The sequence below is a fragment of the Ailuropoda melanoleuca genome, chromosome 14 (genome assembly GCF_002007445.2).
Source record: "Ailuropoda melanoleuca isolate Jingjing chromosome 14, ASM200744v2, whole genome shotgun sequence".
NCBI lineage: Eukaryota > Metazoa > Chordata > Mammalia > Carnivora > Ursidae > Ailuropoda > Ailuropoda melanoleuca.
In genome coordinates, this window is record NC_048231.1 from 33,413,222 (window position 1) to 33,437,160 (window position 23,939).

A 23,939-nucleotide genomic window follows, 5' to 3' on the forward strand; every position below is an offset into this window, starting at 1 on the left:
ACACCTGCTCCCGTCATCTCCAGCCCTCTCCGAGTTTTTAATGATGCTTCCCAACCGAGGTCTGTACAGGTTCCAGCCAAGAGTGAGTTATGGCATATGGGGCACCTAATTTCCTGTTGCCATTCTAGTCGCTATTCTCACGACCTCGTGGGCTCCACCTGCCCCTCCTCCAGGAAAAAGCCCATCTGCCTTCCCTTATAGCCATATAACGAGAGATTGCAACAATAACACTAATAACACAGAGGAACGTTCGCCATCCATGGAGCATCTGGTCTGGGCATCTAGCTCCTGGGCACGATCGCTAATGAGTAAAGTAGCATCATTATTCCCCATTTACAAATGATGCATCGGAGATCAGATTGATTGATTGATTTCTCCAAAATTAACTTAACATTGAGGCACTGGAGTTGGAATGATAACTCAGGTCTGCCTGTCTCCCAAAATCCCCAGTTCAACCCCCTGACATGTTTGGAGCTGCAGAGGGAGGCTGAACTTGAGAAAGACCCTCACTAGACTCAGGAGAGCAGAGTGGGGAGGGGCTCAGTGAGAAGCCCCTTCACAGAGAAGACTGAAGCCCGGGTGGAGGATTGCCTTGTCCAAGAGAGTGAGAGAGTGAGAGAGCACAAGCAGGGGGAGTGGCAGAGGGAGAGGGAGAAGCAGACCCCCTGCAGAACAGGGAGCCCGATGCAGGACTTGATCCCAGGATCCCAGGATCATGACTTGAGCCGAAGGCAGACGCTTCACCGACTGAGCCACCCAGGCACCCCAGGACTTTTTAAGAGTCTTAAGTGGGGAGCAATTTGGAGCTGTACCAGTCCTTACTAGGTTGTGCTATTCTGGGAGGTGACATGGGGTAATTGATAAGACAGAGTAGGCCAAGAACTTTTTATAAAAAAAAACTAGTTGAGAAAAAATCAAATGGAATCAGAATGTCTGTTCCACATCTGGGCTGAGCACCAAGAAAGCATTTTACCAAAATCAAAGTGCACCAGCCAGGCCCAGACCTCTGGCGTGGAGACTGGATGCGAGCCTCGTTGTGTCGGGCCCGACCTCGCAGACACTGGAGAGCTGTGGGGCCCACGTGGCCACCGCGCATCAGCCAGGAGCACTTTCCCCTGCGGGTAGGAGAAAGCCCGGCGGATGTGTCTGAAATAAGGACTTCATAGAAGCTGCTGGCATTGGCGTGCTGAGCCAGGGCACCGAGCTGACGTGCTGTGATCCACTTTTCCTTCCCTTCACATCTGTAAGTTGGCTGTCACAGTTTGGGGTGGCAAATATCTGTGCCATGTGCAAGCCCAGAAAGGGGGCAAGTGGGAAAATGGGGTGTCCACCGGTCCTCTGGTTCCTCCTCCCCCATATGTGCTGTGTCCTCAGGCTGGCTTCTCTCGTGGTAACAAAGTGACCCTCACAGCTCCAGCTCCTGAGCTGTTCGTTCTCCTAATGTTCTTCTCAATCTGCGCTAAAAGTTCCTCCCAAGCGGGGCTCCTCTGTTTCCCAAATACACCAGTCCACCACTGATGGGTGGTATCAGTTAGCTACTGCTGTTTAACAAGCCACTCCACAATGAAGTGGCCTCAAATAACCACCATTTACTGTTACTTGCATGTCTTCAGGTCAGGTGTGTGGTCTGCCAATCTGGGCCCAGCTTGGCAGACGTCGGCTGGACTTGCTCATGTGTCCAGCCAGGGTCAGCCGGCAGGTCCCTGGGGGCTAGCTGGTCTAGCGCAGGCTGGATGGGGTGATTTGGTTCTCCTTTCCATTGCCTCTCACATACCTCCAGTGGGTTAGCGGGAGCATGTTTCTACGGTGACAGCGGGCATCCAAGAGGGAGCCAGCTCGGTCATGGAAGAGAGCCAAAGGAGCTGCGAACTTGCTTTCAAGCCTCTGATTCAACACATCACTTTGGCCAAAGCCCGGAATGGGATTGGAAGGGGTCTGCGAGTCAGAGAGAAAGAGTGGATGCAGGGCGGTCATTAATTGAGGTCATGATTGCAGTCTACCATATTGGCGGAGTGACTTTGGATGGGTTGACTTAGCCACTCTGTGTTTTGGTTCCCTCTTTGGTCAAATGGGAATAAGACAGCACCTGCCTCACAGGACTGGGAGCAGCAGTGAGTCCCTACCCTGTAGCATCTCCTCTCTTTCTTCTCTTCTCTCTAGGCGGGAACTGACTCATCCCTCAGGTCTTGGGTGTTGGGTTGATGGATGGAGGACGGTGGGTGATGGAGACGGTCACTGGACCAGGAGGTCAGAACCCTGGCTCTGGAGGCCTCTCTGTCCCCCTCAACACCGGGGCTCTTAATTCCCTAATCTGTACAACAGAATTGCTCCTGTCTCCTCACTTCATTTCTGATCGTCTCTGTTCACTTGATCATTCATTAGGGCTCCCTGTTGCCCATCTAACACCAGCATGAGCCATGAGCAGAGGGGCAATGGGTGCTCATCGGTCCTTGCACCCCCCTGGGCCACACCTCAGCCGGCAGCACCCCATCTCTGGATTAATACTAATTGCATTAGTTCCAGCCTTTGCTATAACAAGCTAACGCACACTTCCCGGTGTAAAACCACAGATGTATTCTCTTACAGTTCTGGAAGTCAGAAGCCTGAAATGAGTCTTACCAGGCTAAAATTAAGGTGTTGGCAGGGCTGGATCCTTCTGGAGGCTTCAGGCGAGAGTTTTTCTGCTTGCCTTCTCCAGATTCACGAGGCATCCACATTCCTTGGCTTGTGGCTCCTTCCTTTCTTCACTCCAAACTCCTGTGTCTGTGGTCACGTCTTCTCTGACTCTGACCACTCTATCTTTCTTCTAGAAGGATCGTTATGGTTACACTGGCCCCATCCACCTAATCCAGGGTAATTTCTCATCTCAAGATCCTTCACTTAATTATACCTACAAAGTCTCTTTTAATACATAAAATAACATATTCAGGGGTTCCAGGGATTTGGGTACAGATATCTTGGGGGCCATTATTCAGACTTCTGTACTAATTAACCCACCCTTCAGGGTGGACTCAGGGGAGACCGCCTCCCAGCTGGTGTGACCTATTAAACTTAGTTCTAGATTGAAAATATAAAAGGTAAAAAATGATACCTTATGTATAGCATATTTGCCTACTAAGGCACCAGTGTCCATTTCTATCCTCACAAAAATGATGCCAGGGAAGTGGCATCACGCCATTGCACAGAGGAGGAGACTGAGGCCCACAGAGGTCAGGGAATTCACCCCAGTTCCTGTGGTTTCTAAGTGGCAGAGCCAGGATTGGAAGTCAGGTCCCGTCTGACTCCAAATCCACGGGAAGGGTGGGGCTCAGAGCGACACACAGGAGGAGGCTGGGGCCACGGGGTCCTGGATGGATGCATGGGGACGGTGAGGTCTGGAGAGGTGAAGTGCCAGAGGTCACAGGGTCTTCTGACCCCTGGTGGGTCTTTTCTCCACTACAACCCGTCCCCTGCAGACACAGTCCATGACCTCCCCAGATTCAGAGCTCCCTCCACGTGGCTTGACTTGAATCTGGAGGGAAAGAGAACAGATTCTGCCCTAAGTGGCACCCCGCTCACCACTGGCTATCTGCCTTCATGTGGGCAAAGCACAGTCTTTTCCCTTTGGGTTCTACCCCACCTGCATGGGGGTTCATGTCACAACTGCGCATGGGCTGTTAGCCGGGGCCGATCGATTTCATTCACAGCTTCTTCCTTGGGCCTTGCTTCCCGCACCCGGGGCCAGCAGAAGGCCGGGAGACAGGCTCAACCCCCAGCCTGCTCCTCCATCACTCATCACACACCAGCGGGCGCCTGGCACCACGCTCTGGCACTCTGCCTGCTCCGTCTCCTTTACCCTCGGAGCAACCCTGTTATGTAGACCAGAAACCTGAGTCGGACTGAGGCTCAGAGAGGTTGAGTGACTCACCCAAGGTCACACAGCTAGAGCACGGCCGGCCTGGGCTCCGAGTCCCGACTGGCTTTGCACGAGTGCCACGCTCTGCCTCTCCCCCAAATTCCCACTCCTTAAATTTGATCGGCACTCTGAGAACGCGCCAAAGACTTATCATCCGTCCTCTCTCGAGCACCCACGCCCAGACGGGGAGTGACGTGGCCGAGGTCCCACCGCGAGGTAGGGGGCAGACCTTGTGACTTGCGCTGGAATGCTCTGTCAGGCTGTCCACCCACCACCAGCCATCCCTGACCAGCCAGAAGTACCCGCAGCGTGCCCAGCCCTGTGTGCAAAGGGAGCGGCCACCGGCGCTTATCCCAATCATTTACCGAGAACTTTCCAGACGCAGAGTCCCCGAGAGGTGCTGGAAGGCCCCGCTTTGCTGTGTGAGGCCGAATCTACTTGGGCAGACGCTTGCCCTCCTGACACCTCCCCTCCCCCCGGCGCTAAGTGGGGCAATACTGCCTCCCCTTGGGCTGGGACGATATAACAAGATCCTCGTAAAAACATGCAGGTCAGGACCTGGTAGAGAGGAAGCCCCTGATAATCCGTGTGGACTTCCTCCATCATACCATGGATCACCTTGCGTGGCAATTTTTCTGTTTACTTCTCAGTTCTGCCCCCTTCACCCACCCCTGCTCACGCCTAACTAGAATCTGCCCAGGACCTGGCACGCTGCGCCTGCGCGCTAAATGCTTGCCGAAAGCACGAATGGATAGAGGAAGTACGGAGCCCTAGCTTGGAACCCGGGCCGCGGCTCCCAGCCCTGGGCCCCGCCCCCTGCCCGGGCATCTGCAGCGTCACCTCTCCCCGAGCCCCTGTGTCGCCTCAGTAACTAGGCCGTGTCTGACCTCCCCCGACTTTGAAATAACTCTTCCCCTGCAGTGCTCAGATGCTCTTTCCTGGAAACTCGCTCGCCCTTCTTTGCCTCCCTCCTCCCCCTGATTGGAATTCCGGGGCCCTGCCAAAAACTGAAGGCTCGTTATTAAACCGGGTGCTGCCTTATATTATCCCAGAGACTACAGAGAGAAAATATTAGCTTCTATCTCGGCTGAGGACTGACATAGTAAAGGCTCCTTGAGCTGTTAGCTGTCAAGGAGAGGAATGAAAGGTTTTCATCTGCATGAGTAATTGTTTCCTGTGTTAGCCACGGAGACGCGGGATTTACATCCCAGGCACATCCACGCTGGGACCGGAGCAGCTGCCACTTCAGAATCCAGTCCTGAGCTTTCCCCCCTGCTGTCCTTCTTGGGGTTGGTCAGAAGAGCAGGTGGGGCAGTGAGGGTGGGGGGCAGAGGGACAGGGGTCTCTGGAATGTCCAGGCTGGGAGGGTGGAACCACGAAGGGGCCGTTGCAGGGAGGCAGGCCCGGCCCCACGGCTTGGCAGGAGGCCAGGAAGGCTGGCAGAGCGGGTGTTTGGGCAGCTGTCCCTCCTCTCTTCCCCTCACACCCACCTCGGTCTGTCAGCTGGTCCTCTGACCTTGACCTCCAGAACACATCCCCAAGGCAGCCCGTCCTCCCTTCCAGTCCAGACCACCGTGTCTCTCGCGGGGGCTTCTCCACCAGCCTCCGTGCTGTCTCTGGGCTTTCTGGCTTCAGCCCTCACGTCTTACAGCTCCTTCTCCACGCAGCAGGTGGATGGAGCCAGCTCTCCTCCGTTTCTCGCTGCCTGAAATGAAGCCTGCCTTTTGGGGCCCTACACACCTGCCGCCCACCGACCTCCTAATCTCAACTGAGCTCACTCCCCTCTCTTTGCACCGGCCCTTCTGGCCCTCAAACAGCCCCAGCCAGTCCTGCTCCTGGTACCTTCACACCGCCCTTCTGTCTCCTGGGAGCATGCATCCCCAGATCACACAGCCAGCTCCTTTTCCACATGGGCCACCGGCTCAGACACCCTTCTCCCTGTGTCTGCCTTGACCATGTGGTCTGACCGAGTGCCTGTCTAGCCCATTACCATGCTTAATGCCCCCACTGTCCAGAAGTACATCAGCTGTCTCTCTGCACCAGAATGGCCACAGATAAGAGCAGGGAGAGACCCATCTGTCTCATTCTCTACTGGACCCACAGCACCCAGGACCGTGCCTTGTACAAAGCAGGGGCTGGATAAATCTTGATTGAAGGAATTAATGAAAGCCAGGCGACAGAAGGCCAAGGGAGGCAGAGCCACCAAGAGGTACATTTGGCACCTAAGCCGGTGCATCTGTATATGGGGATTTAATAGCAATAATTACAACTGCTCCTCTCACGTTTGTTGTTTGGGTTGTGTTTAAGGTTCTGAAATTATCCATAGAGGCTGGTGACCCATCCATATGACAGGCAGAATGAGCAGAGTAAGCTGTCCCCCACGCCCCAGACACCTGTAAGCAGAGGGAGTTCCTTCTGCGGCTGGAGAACACGGGACCCACAGCAAGAGGGATAAGAGGAAAGGGATTTAAGAACAATACAAGGCAAAAACAAATCCTGAATGCTCACGTCTTAGTTTAACATACAGACTTGCAGTCCTCCCGCGCACTGGCTGTGCTTACAGGCCAGCTACTATAATGTAAAGCGTGTCTCATGAACCTTGAAGTCTACACAGAACACAGGGTACCGATTTCTATTCTAAAAAGAGATAGACAGGGGCGCCTGGGTGGCACAGCGGTTAAGCGTCTGCCTTCGGCTCAGGGCGTGATCCCGGCATTATGGGATCGAGCCCCACGTCAGGCTCCTCTGCTGTGAGCCTGCTTCTTCCTCTCCCACTCCCCCTGCTTGTGTTCCCTCTCTCGCTGGCTGTCTCTCTCTGTGTCAAATAAATAAATAAATAAATAAATAAATAAATAAATAAATAAAACTTTATAATAAATAAATCTTTAAAAAATAAAATAAAAAAATAAAAAGAGATAAAGACAGACCTGTTTGCAGTCAAGAAATCCTGGCATTCCTGGACTGAGAGTCAGGAAGCTGAGGGAGCAGAAACACCCAGAAGGAAGATGTGAGTGCAGGAAAGGTCTGATGGAGGCCTTGGAGTTTACTGCCGCATAGTTCAGCTCACAAGCTTTGTAACCCAAAAGGTCCCACCAATATTTCAGAGCAGAGACAACTTTTTTGCACTGGACAGAGGTCCAAGTGATTACTTCTTAGTTTCTTTTAACCCCAGCTGCTTCTTCTCCTAAAGGAAAATGTCTATTTCTGGCTTATTTCCCTTCTCGAAGCACTTGCGGGTTGGGGAGGTTGCGATATTAGGTTTCACGGCACCATCCATCAACTATGACCCCGGCCAGGCATTGTTACAGCTCCCATTGCCATATGTCATCTCCAGTTCTTACAAACTGGAGGAAAGAGGTTGAGCGGCATGCTGTCCGTCCCAAAGCTGGTAAGTTTCAGAGCACGAACTCCAGCCTGGGTGTCTTGGTCCCAAGGTCATGCTCTTTATGACTTCTTTTGCAGCAGGTAGGAGGCCATCAGCAGCAAGAGTGTAGTTCTGGGGTTTACCCCGCACCTAGTATGTGCCAGGCCTGCTGCAAACACCATTCAGGGAGATTGTTATCAGGAAGCGGGGTTCTAGGCGAAGGCCTGGATCAGAGGCGGGCCTCCAGTTTCTGCCAACGATGAGCACGTGTGTGTGCATGTGTGTGTGCATGCGTGTGTGCATGCGTGTCGGGGGGTTAGGACTGGGGTTGAAAGGTGCTCCTACGCTATCAACATTAAGGCAGATCTCCTGGGATGCAGGGACTGCGTGTGGGGCAGGGGTTCAGACCCTCGTCTCTGACCCAGTGTGGCCAGCAGACAAGCCTGGAGATGCTGAACCCTCACAGGCGTGGGGCTAGGTCTCCTCCATACACTCCCTTCTCTAAATCAGGGTGCACCGGGGCTCAGAGCTGTTCCAAGCCTTGGCTGCGCTTGTGGGGGGGTGAATGGCTCTCAATGCTGAGAAAGGAGGCGTGACAACGGATCTGGACCCCGTGGGTCGTGGCACAGTGGGCTTGGCTATACACTGCGCGTCTGTTCCTCACTGCTTTGCCCCTGTGCCCGCCCATCTCCTGGAGCAGGTCCCTGTGGTGTGATAATGACGGGAACCCTGCGGGGAATCACACTTCTCCTGGTCCCCCGGGAATCCAGTGGGGGGTGGGGGAGGTAAGCCGCTGTTGAGGGCTGACATCTTTTGCCCTGAGTTCAGTGAAGCCTCCATTAGCCAGATCCCCCATCATCAATCAAAACACTCAGATTTCTTTGATGAAACAGGTGAACGGTTAAGGGGCAAATACATGCTGCTGTCAGAAGTTTCGGAGGAACTTCTGGGGAAGGAATGACGGCAGGTTGCATCTCCAGCTAACACTTTAAACCTCCCTATGTCAAAAGGTGAGGATCGCCAGTGTCACGATGTGGAAACCAAAGGGAAAACCAGAGTTACAAGGCAGGAGGGGCGGCGGTGTGACACGGGCCAGAGATGCAGGGCAGTGTCTGCCAAATCAAGCCATCGCCCCTGACCTTAGGAGGGTGGCCCCTGGGGACCCTCCAGAGAGCATTTTCAGTAGAGGATGGGGGGGGGCATGGCAGGTGAGGGGGTGGCAGTAACAAGATGACCAGGCGCTCTGTGCGAGGTGCTAACAGAGGTATGGAACCTCCCGCCTTTTCTGAGAAGTCTGCTGCATACGAGAAGGTGGGGGGCTAGCACAGCACCCAGAGATAGTCAGCAGCCCCTGAAGATCTTCCTGGAGTCAGGCACTAAGTCCTGAGTACTCAGCCTACATGAACTCATTTAATCCATAACAATAGGAAGTAGGCAGCACTCTCATTATACCTATTGGTCAAAGTGCTTGCTAAAGGTCACATGCCTAGTACATCCCAGGGCTGGAATTTGAACTCAGGCAACCTGGCTCCAGAGAGTGTTTATGACCCCTTATTCTGCTTTTTTCCGACACAGAGACATGGCGGGAGGTCCTCATGATATCTATATGAACGACAGGGAGGGAGAGCTAGCTTCATCCCTCTCCCCTCCTGAAAGCCACGTTATCAGCCAGCATCCCAGGGGCCTGAAATCTCCAAGCCACTGTAACCATGACCACAGCCTTGCATATCAGGTGTCTAGCCATGACATTCATGCAATGTGTTTTCCACGTCATCCCCGGAACATCTCCTAGGCAAGCTGGAGCCGACAGGGCCCGAGTTTCAATAAGATGATGCCCTTCGTTATGACGGTGTAACTTGATGCTGGGCCCAGGTGCCCTGCCAGGATTACAGATGTGATTAGCATTTGGTGATGTAATCAGAGAGGTTTGCTGGGTTCTTGGGGTCTGGGGGCCCAGCTTGTCAATTGCTGGTTTCCATCCACTGATGGATCGAGTTTGCAGAATGTCCCCCACGTCCTTTGGACTTCTGAATCGGGCACACTGGGGTTCAGGTTCTAGCTCCTCCCCTAACCAGCTCTGTGATCTTGGCCAAGCAATGGTCGCTTCCCCAGCCTCGGATCCTCATCTCCAAAATGAGGAGAAGAGCCCACACAGCACAATTCCCATGGGGAGCTCCCTGCCCTCATCCCAGGCTTTGGTGAGATGCTTGCTCTTTGCAAAGACCCAATTTCTTCATCATCAGAAGGCTGCCACCAGGCTTCAGGGGATGACCCACTTACAGCCAACTGCTTCTTTCTGGGTCGTTCTGATGGATTAAATGAAGAACCATTTAAAAGCACAGGCCAAAGAGCCAGAGGGAGAGGCTGCCGAGGGGCGATGCGGGTGGAGCCGCACGCATGCGCGAGGAAGCTTTGTCCCGCAGTCAGGAGGAGCTCCTGGCGCGCTAGGGCGGCCCCACCGCCAATCAGATGGCACGACCTACCTCCAAACTGTGCTTGCCTAAGTAGGCCAGTCACAAAGCAAGCCCTCAGTAAGCCGCGGCAATTACAGGGACCCGGGGACCATGTGTGCGCCGTGCTGCTCTGTGTACCCTGACCCCTCCAACCTTTCCTATTTCACTGCAGACTCCCAATACCCAGGGCCTCTGCTGTGCTGAGAATACTTTTATTTCTGATTGCACTTCTGACCAGGCATTTGCAGGAAGAGAGTCTCTGAGTCATGTTTCCAACACACCTCTGGGTTCCTGTTGGACTTGGCTGCGGCTGGGTTTTTTGTTTGCTTTTTTTAAAGATTTTATTTATTTGGCAGAGAGAGAGAGCACAAGCAGGGGGAGAGGCAGAGGGAGAGGGAGAAGCAGTTTCCCCCACTGGGCAGGGAGCCTGATGTGGGGCTCGATCCCAGGACCCTGAGATCATGACCTGAGCAGAAGGCAGACCCTTCACCAACTGAGCCACCCAGGTGCCCCCTGGGGCTGTTCTGAAACAGGCAACGATCTGACCAAAGGCCATCTCAGTCCAACAAATGTTTGCTGTGGCCTTCTGATGTCTGGCACCGGCTTCCATGCTGCCACACAGAGATGAATAAGAAATGGGATCTTACCCTCGGTTGGTAAATTACCATTGACTGAAGCCATATCAGGTGCCCGACAGAGGCCTTAAGAACCTTGTTATTCTTCCCCACAACACCCGAAGAAGGTAGCTACCACCTTCGAGTTACAGGTGGGGAGCAGAAGGCTCACAAAGGTTGTCATTGGCTCAAGGTCACACAAGTAGGAAGGGCTGGAACGGAGCTTTGGATTCAGGGATGTATGACAGCAAACCCCACATGCTTGCAAGTACTCTGAGCTACCGTTCTGTCAGAGAGCCAGGGTCGAGTGGAGACAGAGATATAAAGCCTTAAATACTATCCCGACAGTATAAACCCACGTGCTGTGAGTCCAGGCCAAGGAAGCCAGATGCCATCACAGAATCCGACCAAGAAGGTGCGGGCCATTTGTCCTGACCGAAGAGGAGGCAGGAAGGAGTCCCTGCGCCAGGCTGCACACTGTGTGCCCCTGGTCATCTGACTCCCTGGCAGATGGAAAATACTACTGTGGCTGGAGGGTTCGGCACCTATGCCCCCCCTTCTCTCCATTTTTATGGGGAGGGACACGGAAGGGTGGGCTCAACAAATTCCACCCTTGGCCCTCCTCCAACAAAGCCCTGTTAAGAAAGCTGAAAGCTGCTCTCCATCCCATACTCCTTCCCTTGGAGCAGGGAAGAAATCCAAAGCCGCTCGGACAATAACAGAGACCAAAGTTTGCAAGGGCAAGACAGGCCCCTGGCTAATGAAGATGTTTCTTCGACTTGGCTTCAGACTGTCCTATCCTACAGGAAACTAGGCTGTCCTTGGGAGAAGTGCCAACTTTATAGATTTATTAATGAAATGGCTGGCAGTTCACAGTTCTTGGTGAGAAGGAAGCTTGAATCAGAGAGGCCAGGCCCACTCGGGTCCACAGGCTGGAGTCCATCAGACTAACTGCTCCTCCCCTCCCCCAGGCTTGTAAGACGGGGCAGAGCTCACCTAGAACACCCACCTGGCCGAAGCCTGCACACCGCTCTAGAGCAAGGACCAGACCAGGTGGACACTCTGCAGGGGAGGAGGGCCATGGGAAGGGAGGGCTCACCGGTGGGTAGGGGTAGAGTCTATCCAGTGGGAGACTTGAGAAGTGGATGCCTATCAGATGAGAAGCTATCCACGGGGGTGGGGGGGTGGCGGCAGGAGAAGGGGCTGGAGGGACAGGCCACTGGGGAACCTCTCCTTGGGAAGACCTAAGTTCCTGGCTAATTTTGTGGAAACTGATAGGGGGTTCCATCTCGCCCCTCCTCATGGAGAAAGGGCCTAGCCAAGGAGGCAGACTATGCCACTTGGCAATGTTCTATATTATCGCGTGCGTTTGTGTGTGCCAATGTTATACATATTTGAAATGCATAATTATACAGGTTTGCATTTTCTCAGTTGTGAGGCTGAGTGTGTTCTCACATGGTGGTTGGCCGTTGGCATTTCCTTTTCTGTGGATTTATTTGCGCCTTTCCCTGTTTTTCCAAAGGGTTATTCTTTTCATTTATTCTTTTATTCTTATTGATTTGCAAGAATTCTTTATATATTCCAGAAATTAACACTTTTGTATATGTTGGTAGTATTTTTGCTCACTTTGGTCAAAGTATTGCCACAGAAGGGATCTTTTGGGGCACCTCAAAAATAATTTTTGTAGGTGGGGGAGGGGCAGAGGGAGAGGGAGAGAGAATCTCAAGCAGACTCCCCGCTCAGCACAGAGCCCAATGTGGGGCTTGATCCCACGACCCTGAGACCATGACCTGAGCTGAAACCAAGAGTCAGATGCTTAACCGACTGAGCCCCCCAGGGGCCCGTGGCACCTCAAACTTCACAGGTATTTTCATTGCTTTGCACATTATCTCTAAGAAGGCTGTCCCTACTCCAATCATAAACAGGTTTTCTGTGATTATCGCTTGATAATTTCATGTATTTCTTTTCCAAAGTTAGGTCTCTCTAAGCTATTTGTGATTTTATCTCATAAAAGGTGGAAGAGGGGAATTTCCTCTTGCCCCTGCTAATCCAAATGCTTACATACACCTAGCCCCCTTGGCCCCGTTCCCTCCATTGCAATGGAGAGAGAGCCCTCCCCACTTCTAGGACAAGCCTTCCGCTGGGACTCCCACCGCTGAGCGTCCCTTCTGCAGGACATCCTTTGGTGACTACCTCACTTGTCATCATGTTCTCCTTGCTTCCTGGGTCATTTTCGTCAGCACAGAGACATGGTTTCATTCCCCCCACCTTCAAAGAGCCCTCCCTCCCTTGGGGTAAGATGGACTCGCTTGCAACAGGCCAATGCTACTGCCAAGCTATACGAAATCTGCGTAATAGTAAAAATCGTATTTTCCAAAGCATCAGGGAGCGATGGAAGCAACAAGCAGCAGAGGAACTAAACTTCTGGAGAACGGACAGCTGCCCAGAGGTGAGTATCTGCAGCTGCTTTTCCCTTTGGGCCATCTCTGATTCCGGGCACAGGCTAGAGGCTGAAATGGGGGCTGGGTCCATTCAGAGGGCTCTGCGGAGGCTCAAGGGGCCCAAACACCCAGCCAGATTCCACCTCGAGATATGTTTCGAATTATAAAGCTTCATGGTACGAGAGAAGACCTCTGAAAAGCTGAGTGGAGTTTTCTGGTGCTTCTTGAGAAGAAAAACATGTGCAGGAGTTGGGGATTCTGAGCTAATGTGAGAAGAGCCAAAAGCGCTGGAGGGAGCAGTGACCTGACACCAGCCATCGACCACCAGCCATTGGTCACCTGCAGCCACTCGTTTCCTGGAGCACCTGCTGATTCTGCGTGCAGCTGGACAAACGTGGAGGCTTGAGAGACCTCAAACACTAGCTGCCACCCTGTCCCTAAAGGCCTTTAACAAATGGATGTGGCTTGGGACAGGATGCTAAAGACCAGAGACACACCCCCTTCCCCAAGACAAGACTGAATCTTCTGAGTCTCTTTGTGCTGAGACCAAGGCCTGCCAGGCCGTTGATTGGAATATGCATATATATATATATACACAAATATACATTTCTATGTAGAATAGAAAGAGATTTATTATAATGAATTAGTTCACATGATTACGGGAGTGGCGAGTCCAAAATCTGGCTCAAGTGTGAAAGTGTGAACCAGCAGGTTTGGGACCCAAGAGAACCAACAGTGCAGCTCCAGGAGGAAGACTGGCAGGCTGGAGACTCAGGAGAGCTGAAGAGGCAGATGAGGTCCAAAAACAGTCTGTTGGAGAATTCCCTCTCTGGAGGGAATTCCTGGTTGTGTTCTATTCAGGCCTTCAACTGATTAGATGAGGCCCCCCCATATTATGGAGAGCAATCTGCTTTACTCAAAGTTTGCCAATTGAAATATGAATCTCATCTCCAAACACCTTTAAGTCGACACATAAAATTAACCATCACAATCGCCAAGGCACTCTAGAGGAAGAACAAGGCTAAATGACTTATGCTCTAAGATATTAATATCTATTTTAAAGCTACGGTAATTAACAATGTGCTAATGACACAAGGATGGAAAAGCAGAATAACGGACAAGCAAAAGGAGTCCAGAAACAGACCCATGCATATTTGGTCCTGATTTATGTCAGAAGCGACAATACCATACAGGAGAGAAAGAACAGTCTTTTAGTAGATGATACTAAGTTAGTCGGATATCAATATGAAAAAAAAATAATCTAGGTCCCTTCCTTACATCATACACAAAAATCAATCATATCTAACTATGGAAAGTAAAAGACTATAACCTCGGAAGAAAACAGAGTACATCTTCAATGACTGAGAATTAGCAAAGTTGTCCTAATCCTTTTTCAGTTCCATGATTGGATTGAGTTTCTTTTATCGTCCTTCAAATTTGTTCCGTGCACGGATTGATAGGCAGAGCTGGAATTGAGATGTTCTTGTTTGTGTTGGTAACTATACCATCGCCATCCAGCCTCTTCTAGAGGTCGCTGATTACTGTGTCGCTAGTTTGTTTTACCATTAGTTCAGACATTTATCAAGTGCGTATGATGCCATTCCCTTTGTCCAGCACCAGCACCGCTCCTGACCAACTTGGTCAAAACCAGCTGGTCGGGCTGGCACTTTAGATCAAGGCCAGCCTCCTCTCAGTTACACCGCCGCATTTCTTATCCTTCATCTTACGAGCCTGCATCCTCAGCTCTAACTAATCCTCATTATTTCCTGGTCTCCAAATACACCCTGATTTCCTCTCTTCCAAGTCTGTTCCTGCTGCTTCCCCAGTGGGACAAGCCCTTCTGTGCCATGCTGTTCCCAGGCCATCTGCCTCCGGTGTCCTGCCTGCCTTGGCCAGTTTGGGCTCAGCATGTGGGAGAAGCCGAGCAGAGTGTGTGGAGATCTCAGTGACTCTTACAGCCTCTGAGCCCTGCTCTGTGCCCCTTTATTCGGAGTCTGGAATCATCCCCCTAGGTTGGGTGGTCCTAGTGCTGGGACACCAGGGCTTGGGGGACTTGTGAAGGGCTTCTGAGGAGGACAGCAAAGGGTCCAGGCAAGGCTACACAGTCATTACCGGGCTCTGCAAGGGGGCAATCCTGGAGAGGTCCGTGTCTCAAAGTCTTAAGACTTTGGTGACACCCACTCTGGATGGTGAATACTTCAAGTTGTGGGTACCAAAGATGGACAACCTGGCAGGAGACATTGCCATATCTCAGACACGATGTGCATGAAGGCCAGCTGCATGACAAGGGTTCAAACTTTTGCTCTCATTGCCAGCCCTGGTCTTTCTTCAGGGCAGGTCCAGGGGATGAGGGGACATGGCAGGAGAAGGGCGGTCAGTGAACTAGTCTGTTCATTTGTGGCCCCTATGCTCTCTGCTGATTTGTTCTTGTTGCTCACGGAAGCCTCTACTTACATCTTGTCTCCCTACTGATGGGCAGGTGTTCTTCATCTGTACCTCAGACCCTGCTGCCTTTTAGGCAGAGGGGGGTGGGCGGGTGGGGGGAATCTCTCTACTCCTGGTTCCACCTCTCCCGCAGTGAGCCGGACTGGATGTAGGCAGGTGACATAGGACGCGAGCCTTAGAGCTGGGAGCAGGCGGGTTCAGACTCTTCCCCTACCGCCCACCGTGCTCAGGCTACGAAACTGCTCAAGCCTCGGGTTCTTGGTTATGAAATGCGGATGACGATCTCTGCCTCACAGAGCTGTTGGGAGGACATAAATGAGATGACATAGGTCAAATGTCTCGCTTGGCATGGGTGCTCTGCCCCCAGCCCATCCACAGCCACACACTTGCTCATCAGGAGTGAGGTTGAGAATTGTTACAAGGGCAGGGCTGATGGATTGTCCTCGGGGCAGGGGACGAGTGTGTGTACATAACTCTCGGACATCAGTTTTTGAGGCCCCATCGTGTACCAGGCACTGCTCCTTACACACACTCATCTGATCTTCATAGCAACCTGATGGGGTGGGGCGCAGGGCCGGTACTTGCAGCAGACAGGCTCTGGGGGTCCCCATGATTCCTGGCTCCTGGTATCCACACCCTTGTGTGATGGGTCCCCTCTGTTTGGATGTGGGTGGCACCTGCTCCAACCAAAGGAATGCGGTAACAGAGGCATCCCGCGTGTGCGATCACTTTATCGGGACTGCAGTGCCCTGTCTCAGGACCACCCTGATTCTAGGCCAGATGGAAAGACACCGGGGAAGGAGGTAGAATTGCTGTGAAAAAGGTTCCGGCCTCTACAAAAGGTGCTTGCCCTCCCTGTCATTTATACCAGATCGGGAACCCGGCCAGAAATCATTTTCCAGTCTTCCCGGAGGAATGACATCATCTCCATCGTCATGGTAATGTGAACTAGAAGACTCATACCTGTGGTTTTCAAAAAGAAAAGGATCATTTCGTGGTGCATTCCTTCAAAGCCCGGGGTGCTTACCAAATGGCCTGCCTCTCGTTTCTGTGGCCTCATGGAAAAGCAGAGCTAGTAAGATGGCCAGGCCAGGGGGACACTCTGGACTCCGTGGCCAAGGATAGGTGGGCAAGTGGCCCACATGCCCTCTTTCCCCGGGGCCTGGTTTCTGTCACCCCATGATTCTGATCTCAAATGTCCCTGGGGCACTGGCTCATTCTCTGATGGGAGGGCTGGATTTGTCCTCTCACCTTGGCCAGACATCCCCAGGGGAAAGGGCCCACTGAGCTTGAGGGATGCCTCTTAAGCTAAGAGAGCGGTCCTTACATGGAATCCTGTGGAAGGAATGGTCCCAGGGGTGGAGGAAATTGAGCAGTCCGCGCTAGCTTAGAATCTGGAGCCAGGAGGTTTGCCTGAGGTCTGGGCACAAGCCCCAAGGCAGGGGTGGGGAGGGGCGATCAGCGACATAGCCTCCTGGGAAAACTGGGGAGGGGTGCTCAGGGAGGGGGCTGCAGAAGGATCATGGGAGGGAAGTGGAGGGTCGGGTCTTACTGAGACACCCCTGCCCTGGGCCCAGGGCCGAGGGGTGGCCCCGTACCCAGGGAGGGGCCTTCCCACCCCCTGCGGCTCAAGGCCCTGTCCCAGCAGTCCAGAACTGGCCCAATTCCTCCTGCCCCTGCCCTTTGGCCCCACTTGTGCCTGCCCCCTGCGGTGGGCTGCCTCCCCCACCGCTGGGTGGGCCTACCCCTTGCTGCCCCGCTGCCGCGCCTGCTGGCCCCGCCCAGCGTGGGTACCGCCCCACTTAAGGCTGCCCCGCACCTGGGAGGCCGCACTTGTGCCTCTAGGCCTGGGGGGGATGCGGTCTTGCCATGGCCTCGGAGGCTTCTCCGTGCCTTGGGGTGCCCCCGCACCGTCTGTGGGCCGTGAGGCCTGGCATCTATGAGGACGAGAAGGGGAGGACCTGGGTGACCATGGTCGTGCGTCTCAGTCCCTCCCAGAGAGCTCGGGGCAGGGGCTCCCCGGGCGGCACAGTGAGTTGTCAGGCATGGGGGGGAGTGGGAGGTGGGAGGACTGTGCAAGGACCTCAGCTCCATCTGGACCTGGCACATTCAGCAATAGGGCCCAGGAGAGAGGTGAGAGGAGGCCGTTCTCACTTGCCTTTGTCCTGAAAAACGCAGCCCATGCAGGGTCCAAGCACAGTGATGTCTGTGCCTGACACAGACCCCAGGAACCCCTGCCTGGAGGGGCCTGTGGCATGAGCTTATCTGCAGGAGAGGATGCAACCCTCATTGGGAGTCAGAGGGGCTAGGTAGGTCAGGGCCCAGTCCTGTCCCCAGGGCATGCTGGGAAGGTTTCCCAGATGGTACAGCTATTCCCTTGGGCCCTGCAGGATGAGTAGGAGTTTTCCAGGCCCCAGGCAGAAGGAACTGCAATCTAAAGACAGCAGGTGAGCTGACAGTGTAAAAGGAACATTGGCTTCGGATTCTTTATCTGCAAAACAGGAATAACATACCTTTGTGGCAGGTGAGTCAGATGCCACAGCTGAAGAGGCTTGGGGGCGTCTGACAGGTAACACCTTCCGGAATCCCACCTGGGAAGCTAGGGCAGCATCTAAGACCCTTTACTCCCAGGTGTTGGATAATCACTCAGGTTGGCAACAGTTGCCCTGGGTGAGGGGCTTAGCTCCGTCTTAGAGGGGTACAATAAATACTCCGTGTAATACGGGAAATCTTGTCAAGGTATTGAAAATGCCATTTATGCCATTATAAATGATTCGCGAACATTTTAAACAATACAAAACACTTCCAGCACTCTTCAAAGAGGTCATCTGGCACATTTTTGGTGGAGAACACCAAGTCTTTTCCACACCTGCACCAAATAAAGCATGCAAAAAATTCTGGACAAAATATTTTGGTCGGTTTTTTAAAAGCATAAAAATGTATTCGGTGGGAAAAGGGGATTCAAATCATGGAGCTGTGGATACAGTGGGGTACCCGGAGAACGAGCATTTCCCCCTATTTAAAATTATTACTTCTTAGTAGTTGACCTGTATTTTCACATATGATCTTAGGACGGGAAGCAGCTTTCTGAACCTGACCTAGGCCAAGGCCCAGCAAACTTTCTGTAAAGGGTCTGATAGTAAATATTTTCAGCTTTGCAGGCCCAAAGGGCCCTGTGGTGACTACTGGACTCTGCTGTTTGTGCAAAACCAGTCAAAGACAGCAGTAAAGGAAGGAGCATCTGTTTCACCACAATAAAGCTCTATTTACAAAAAGAGCGAGCAGGCCAGACTGGGCCCACCCTTCGCTGACACCCTGTCAAAGCCAGAATCCAAAGGGAAAGAGATTTTGCCATGTAATTAAAAGCCTTTCCTCTGCAAAAAGAGCCCATAACAAAGGGAAGACAACAAACTGAGAAAAATTATTTGCCATATGCAGGATTGATAAAAGCCTAGTATGCTCATCACAAAGTCAAATCCTCAGATAAAACCGCTGGAAGGAGCCTTCCATTCTGTTGCATAGCAAAGGGAACTTTGGTTATAGTTGGTGGTGGTTTTCCCCACTCACTTTTATACCTTTCTGTATTGGCCAAATTTCATTGTATTTTTTATGTTTATAGTAAGTATGTGAAGGTCGGGACCAAAACTACAATATATTTTTTGGGGAAACCCATCACTCCCAGGTCCTAAGGTGTATGGATACCTTCCTTTTAAAAAGAAGGTTAAAAAAAAAAAACAACTCTAGAAATGGCTGAGATGGAGGCCCACAGCATCATCAGTGCAGACCCAAAGTTGCTGATGGGTGGGAAGAGTGACTAACTTTTCAGGGGTACAGTGGGGTAAGGTGGGGTGCAGGTCCGTGGGAGGACCATACCTGGGGGAGCCAGGAGAGACTCTGTGGTCCCAGGTCTAGACCAGATCCCTGAGAGATGGTGCTGTGGGTTTAGGTCTGGGATTCTGAAACATTCGCATGTGAAGGGGCAGCTCCCCAGGGGGGCCAGGCATCCAGGACTGAGTGTGTCTCCACGGGGAGCCCTGTCCCTGAGTGCCACCTCCTCTCTGCTCCCTTCAGCATGAACCCAGCATCACAGTCCACATGTGGCAGATGCCAGTGCACCCCCGGGAGCCCATGTCCCCCAGCCAGCTGCCCCTCTCCCAGCTGCCCCTCGTGTGGCAGCTTTACCCTGGAAGAAGGTACAGAGCAATGGATTCCAGGCTCTGGGAAGTGGTGGACCATGTCCAGGCAAGTGCGGGGGGGGGGCCCCCGGGGAGGGTGAAGAGGGGCAGGTGCTGACTGCCTGCGTGCAAAGCAGGACCAGGGATGGAGGGACCTGGGGTGGAGGGGCCAGGCTGCTGAAATCCACAAAGCCCGGTTCCCATCTGCTTCAGGTGGCTGGACAAGCGTTTCCGGGGGGCTCTGACCGCCCCCCCTCTCCTGCAGATCACCTCCACAGAGCAGCTGATTCTGATGCAGCTGCTGCCCGGGGAGTGACTGACGGAGGAGAGGCGCTCACGCGCTGGTACGGCAGGGTCTGTGTCTTGCACTGTGGAGAGCAGACAACAGCAAGGAGGCCTCTTCTCTTTACAGGAAGACAGTGCTGGTTTCCTTTCTCTCCTGCTGTTCCCTGAGCTATGCTCACACAGCCACCTCACCATCCCCCGGTCTTCGATTTTCACTGCGTGCGGGCCCCCCACCTTCACAAAGTTGAGATCTCACCAAATCAGTCATCATCTAATCTTGGCAAGAATTCTGTAAGGTGCATGTATTAACGTCCCACTTTACAGACGAGAAAGCTGAGGCTCTGTGGGTTGGAAGGATTGCCCCAAGACCTGGAGCCTGGAAATAGCAGCGATCAAGCTCACATCCAGTGAGCATGGCTCTCTACCTAGGTCTGACCATGGCACTGGGGTACCACAAGTCTAACCACTAGCAGTGGCCTTCAAGGACCTGCCTCTATCCGCAGATGCCTTCTTCCGGAGACTGACCGGAGCAGGACTCCATGCATTGGAGAGACTGGAGCTGGGGCCTTGCCCTCCCAGCCTTTGGTCCTGCTTGAATTGGGGGCGCCCTTCCTCCATGATGCTGTGTCTCCTTTTGTCTTCTCCCAGGTCTTGCTGGCCCTGTGGCTCCTTCGTGAGTATCTTTGCATACCTGCTCTTCTGTTTGCACATCTAGCATGGCCTCCCTGGGAGAAGCAGGCAGTGGGGCCCTTGCCAACTCTGCTTTTCTTGTTTTGCTCAGCAGCCCCGCTCTGCTCAGCTCTGCTCTCAGCGTGACGGGACTTGGACAGGCTCCGTCTGAGTGCTGCGCCCAGCTCTCCTGCTGGCTTCGAGCCATGGTTTCTCGTTCCCTTTTGTGCACCGAAGCTGATCTTCCAGGTGCCCCTCTGCAGATCCCCTCCGAGGCCCCCAGGCCAGGCTCCAGCCAGACCCCTGGCCTCCAGTGCAGCCCATGATTAGAACTTGCCCTCAACCCGCTCCCACTGGGCGGAAAGTGGCTCAGTTTAAGACGCGGCCTCGGAGGGAGCTAGGTCTGGACTTGGGACTCAGGTGGGCATCCGTTCTGCTGACCGGCTGGCCCGGAGGAGACAGAGTCCCAGGTGGCCCACCTGCACCAGGGCGTGCGCAGAGGGACGGCCTGGGCCCGCGGTCCTCCTGCTTCAGTCCTCCAGCTCGTGGATGTGGGGCTGGTCCATGAGGGCCCCTCCCAGTACTAGTTAATTAAACTTCATGGCCTGCGGTCCGCTTCTGTGCTGAATCAGAGCTTATCTTCAACTGGTTTCTAGCGCAGAAAAGCTGCGACACTGGAGGTTGAGGTGAATTTTAATTACTGGCTGAGTGTTTTCCACCCTGGGAGGAAGCTGTGATAGGCCCATGTCAGGAGCAGNGGGGGGGGGGGAAGGGAGGGAGAGAGGTTGGGCCTCCCCTGGGGGTTCTGTGTGAAGCTCAGAGAAGGCAGATGAGACTGTGGCAGAAGCTGGGGGAGAATCGGTCCCTAGCTTCCTGGGGTTCAGTCTAACCACAGAGCCAGGGACCGAGCCTCAGGGCTGAATGCAACTGAGGCGAAAGCTCGGCCAGAGAAGGAGGCGGTGGCTGTCCTGCAGCGGGTTGATCCAGGCAAGCTTCCTGGAGGAAGACTCAGGGTAGCAGAATCCTCACCTTTACCTGACACTCTGCCATCTTCGCAGCAATTTACCTCTCAGATTATAAATGAAATACACAATGTGATGTAAAACTTGACCCTGACCGCAAGCCGCGGAGAAAGGCAGGTCGGGGACTGCTGTCCCTGTCACTCCGGGTGAGGAAGCTGGGCCCCGGCACTGCCACGTCTGACTACAGAACAGCGCACATGGCCGGGGCCCAGCTGGTCTATAGTCAGAAGTGGCAACACCGGGGCCGGACCCGTGTTCCCCTGGGGTCCCCATCCCTTCTTCCCTCCTCTGCGTGGCCAGGCAGAGGCTGTGGGGGTGGGAGAAATGAACAGATGCGAGAGGGGCCGAGGAGAGAGAACAGACACAACTTGGTGAGCAGACGTCGGCAGCAGGGAGAGGGGGAGTCAAGGACGCCTCTCAGGGTCTTGGTGGGGCCAACCCGTCCTGAGCTGGGAGCATGCAGGGAGGCAGACAGCTAGGGTCAGTAAAGTGAGGATTCGATGCTGAGCGTTGAGTTCCGGATGCATGTGGAACATCCAAGGGGAGGCCTCCTGTAAGCAGGTGTTGTAGGGTCTAGAGAAAGATCTGGGTGAATTCATAGCCTGGGGAGTCAGCAGAGAAGTGGTCATTGCAGCCAGGAGAAGAGAGAAGAGAGAGAAGAGAGAACTATCTCGAGCTTCCGTACTTCTGTACAGGGCCACACAGAAAATATTGGCCCTGCAGGCCGTATGGTCTTTGTAGCGACTGTGCTCTTGGAGCCTGAAAAAAAGCATTTCAACAGAGGAACGATGACATAGGGAATCAGTCCAGGGGTGCTGGGAGGACTGAAGATAGGTAACTCAGAGAATGAGAACTCCCGCAGCCTGGAGGGATGACATAAGGAGCCAATGTTGGCAGAACTCAGGGACCAGGACTGTCTGGTAGAGTTAGACTTAGAAAAAAATAATCATCAGCATCTCTAATATCTAGGAGGCCTCTCAAACCTAACACCCTTCTCTCCCAATCCCACCAGCCCCTGCCTGGGCTTCCACATCTTGGCACTTGAAAACACCGTCTGTTAAGTTGCCCAAGCCGGAAACCCCGGTGTCCCTCTGACCGCTCTCCTTCCCTCCACCCCACGCCACGCCAACTCAGAGTGATTGTGAAGAAGCTTGGTCAGACATGCACCTGGAATCCTTCCAAACTCCATGTCTTCTCAGCTCCACCGCCACTCCTTAGTCTACACCGCCATCATCTCACCTGGGGTGCACGATTGTCAACTAACTGGACTCTCAGATTCCACTCTTGCCTAATCCGCTCCCTTTTCCACACAGTAATCAGGGTGAACTTTTAATGAAATACAACAGGTCATTCTCCTGCTTAAAACTCTGCAACGGCTCTCCTTTGCTCCTAGACTAAACGCCAATGCCTGGCTATAGCCCTTAATATGCTACCTAATCCTTCCTTGCTGACCTTGCAAATCTCAGTGCTCATGACCGTGGTGAGGACACAGCATGACTGAGCGGGGAGGAGCTAGTCTACATGGGGGAACACATCCCACAGTGATAGCCTGGGGAACGGCAGTGGGATATAAAACAGAATACAGGAGATTGTTGGTATGGGGACCCTAAACTGTGATTCTGAATTCAGTATTTTGCTACGGACACCAGGAGTTGGTCCTAACGTTCTCTTAAAGGCTCCTTGAACTTGGACGTGGCAAGGGCCTGTGGTCAATGAAATAGAGATGCTGGCACTTCCTTGCCACAGTATAGAGGAAGTGGTCAGAGGCTCAGGGGGGTGGAAATGCTAGAATGGATTTATTAGAAGAGACCAGAGGAACCTGCCCCCATCCACCAGGCCACGTTCTCTGGGGGGGCTAGAGGCCTCTATTCACTAAGGCACAAATGAGGCGCTGATGAGGGGCGCCCACGCCTTTGAAAGCTCTGGGTGGGCTGTCCCTGTAGGCCAGGACTGACAGAGATGCTGCAATGGAAATATCTGTGGGCAGGATGGGATTCTGTAACAGCTGAGGCCTGCTGACAGAACCAAACCACCAAGCCAGACGGACGTGGTGACCACAGTAGGAAATCCAGGGACTTGCTGGAAGGGGATTTGTCGCTATGGCTAATAGACCAGGATGCTTCTAGAAATGAGATCAATGAACAGCTGACTAGCGTGTTGTTAGGCTCGAGGAAGGGGAGGAAGAGGAGGAGAAGGAAGAAGAAAACCCACCATCGAGCTGAAGTCTGACCTCAGTCCTCACAAAGAGACATCATGACCCCTCACTCAGTTTCCAGACAGTTCAAACCCTGAGGAAGGTCCCTGCACAGCCACTCCAATTATATATTCTCCAGTTTCTCCGAAGGGACCTGTCCCCATTTCCACGAGACACTCTGCCCCAGGGAAAGGGAAATAAATCCCCAGCCTTCTGGAGGACTGCTGGACATGGGGTCCTAGCTGCTATGGATGACAGGAGATCCCACGATGGCTCTCTGCTTGGAGCGGACACCTAGGGAAGCCAGGTGTCAAACGGAATCCTGGCCAGTCTGTCTAGCTCTAGGAGGAAAACGGATCCCCCTGTGGCGGTCTCTGTGGTC

General features: G+C 53.2%; 1 protein-coding gene across 1 annotated transcript; it reads left to right on the plus strand.

The window, feature by feature from the left end:
• Positions 1-17,081: 17,081 nt before the first annotated feature.
• TCL1B (TCL1 family AKT coactivator B) lies at positions 17,082-19,703 on the plus strand. The gene is made up of 3 exons (XM_019800998.1): positions 17,082-17,243; positions 19,284-19,454; positions 19,653-19,703. The coding sequence occupies exons 1-3, from the start codon at positions 17,082-17,084 to the stop codon at positions 19,701-19,703; spliced, it is 384 nt and encodes a 127-aa protein (XP_019656557.1).
• The last annotated feature ends 4,236 nt before the right edge of the window (positions 19,704-23,939 follow it).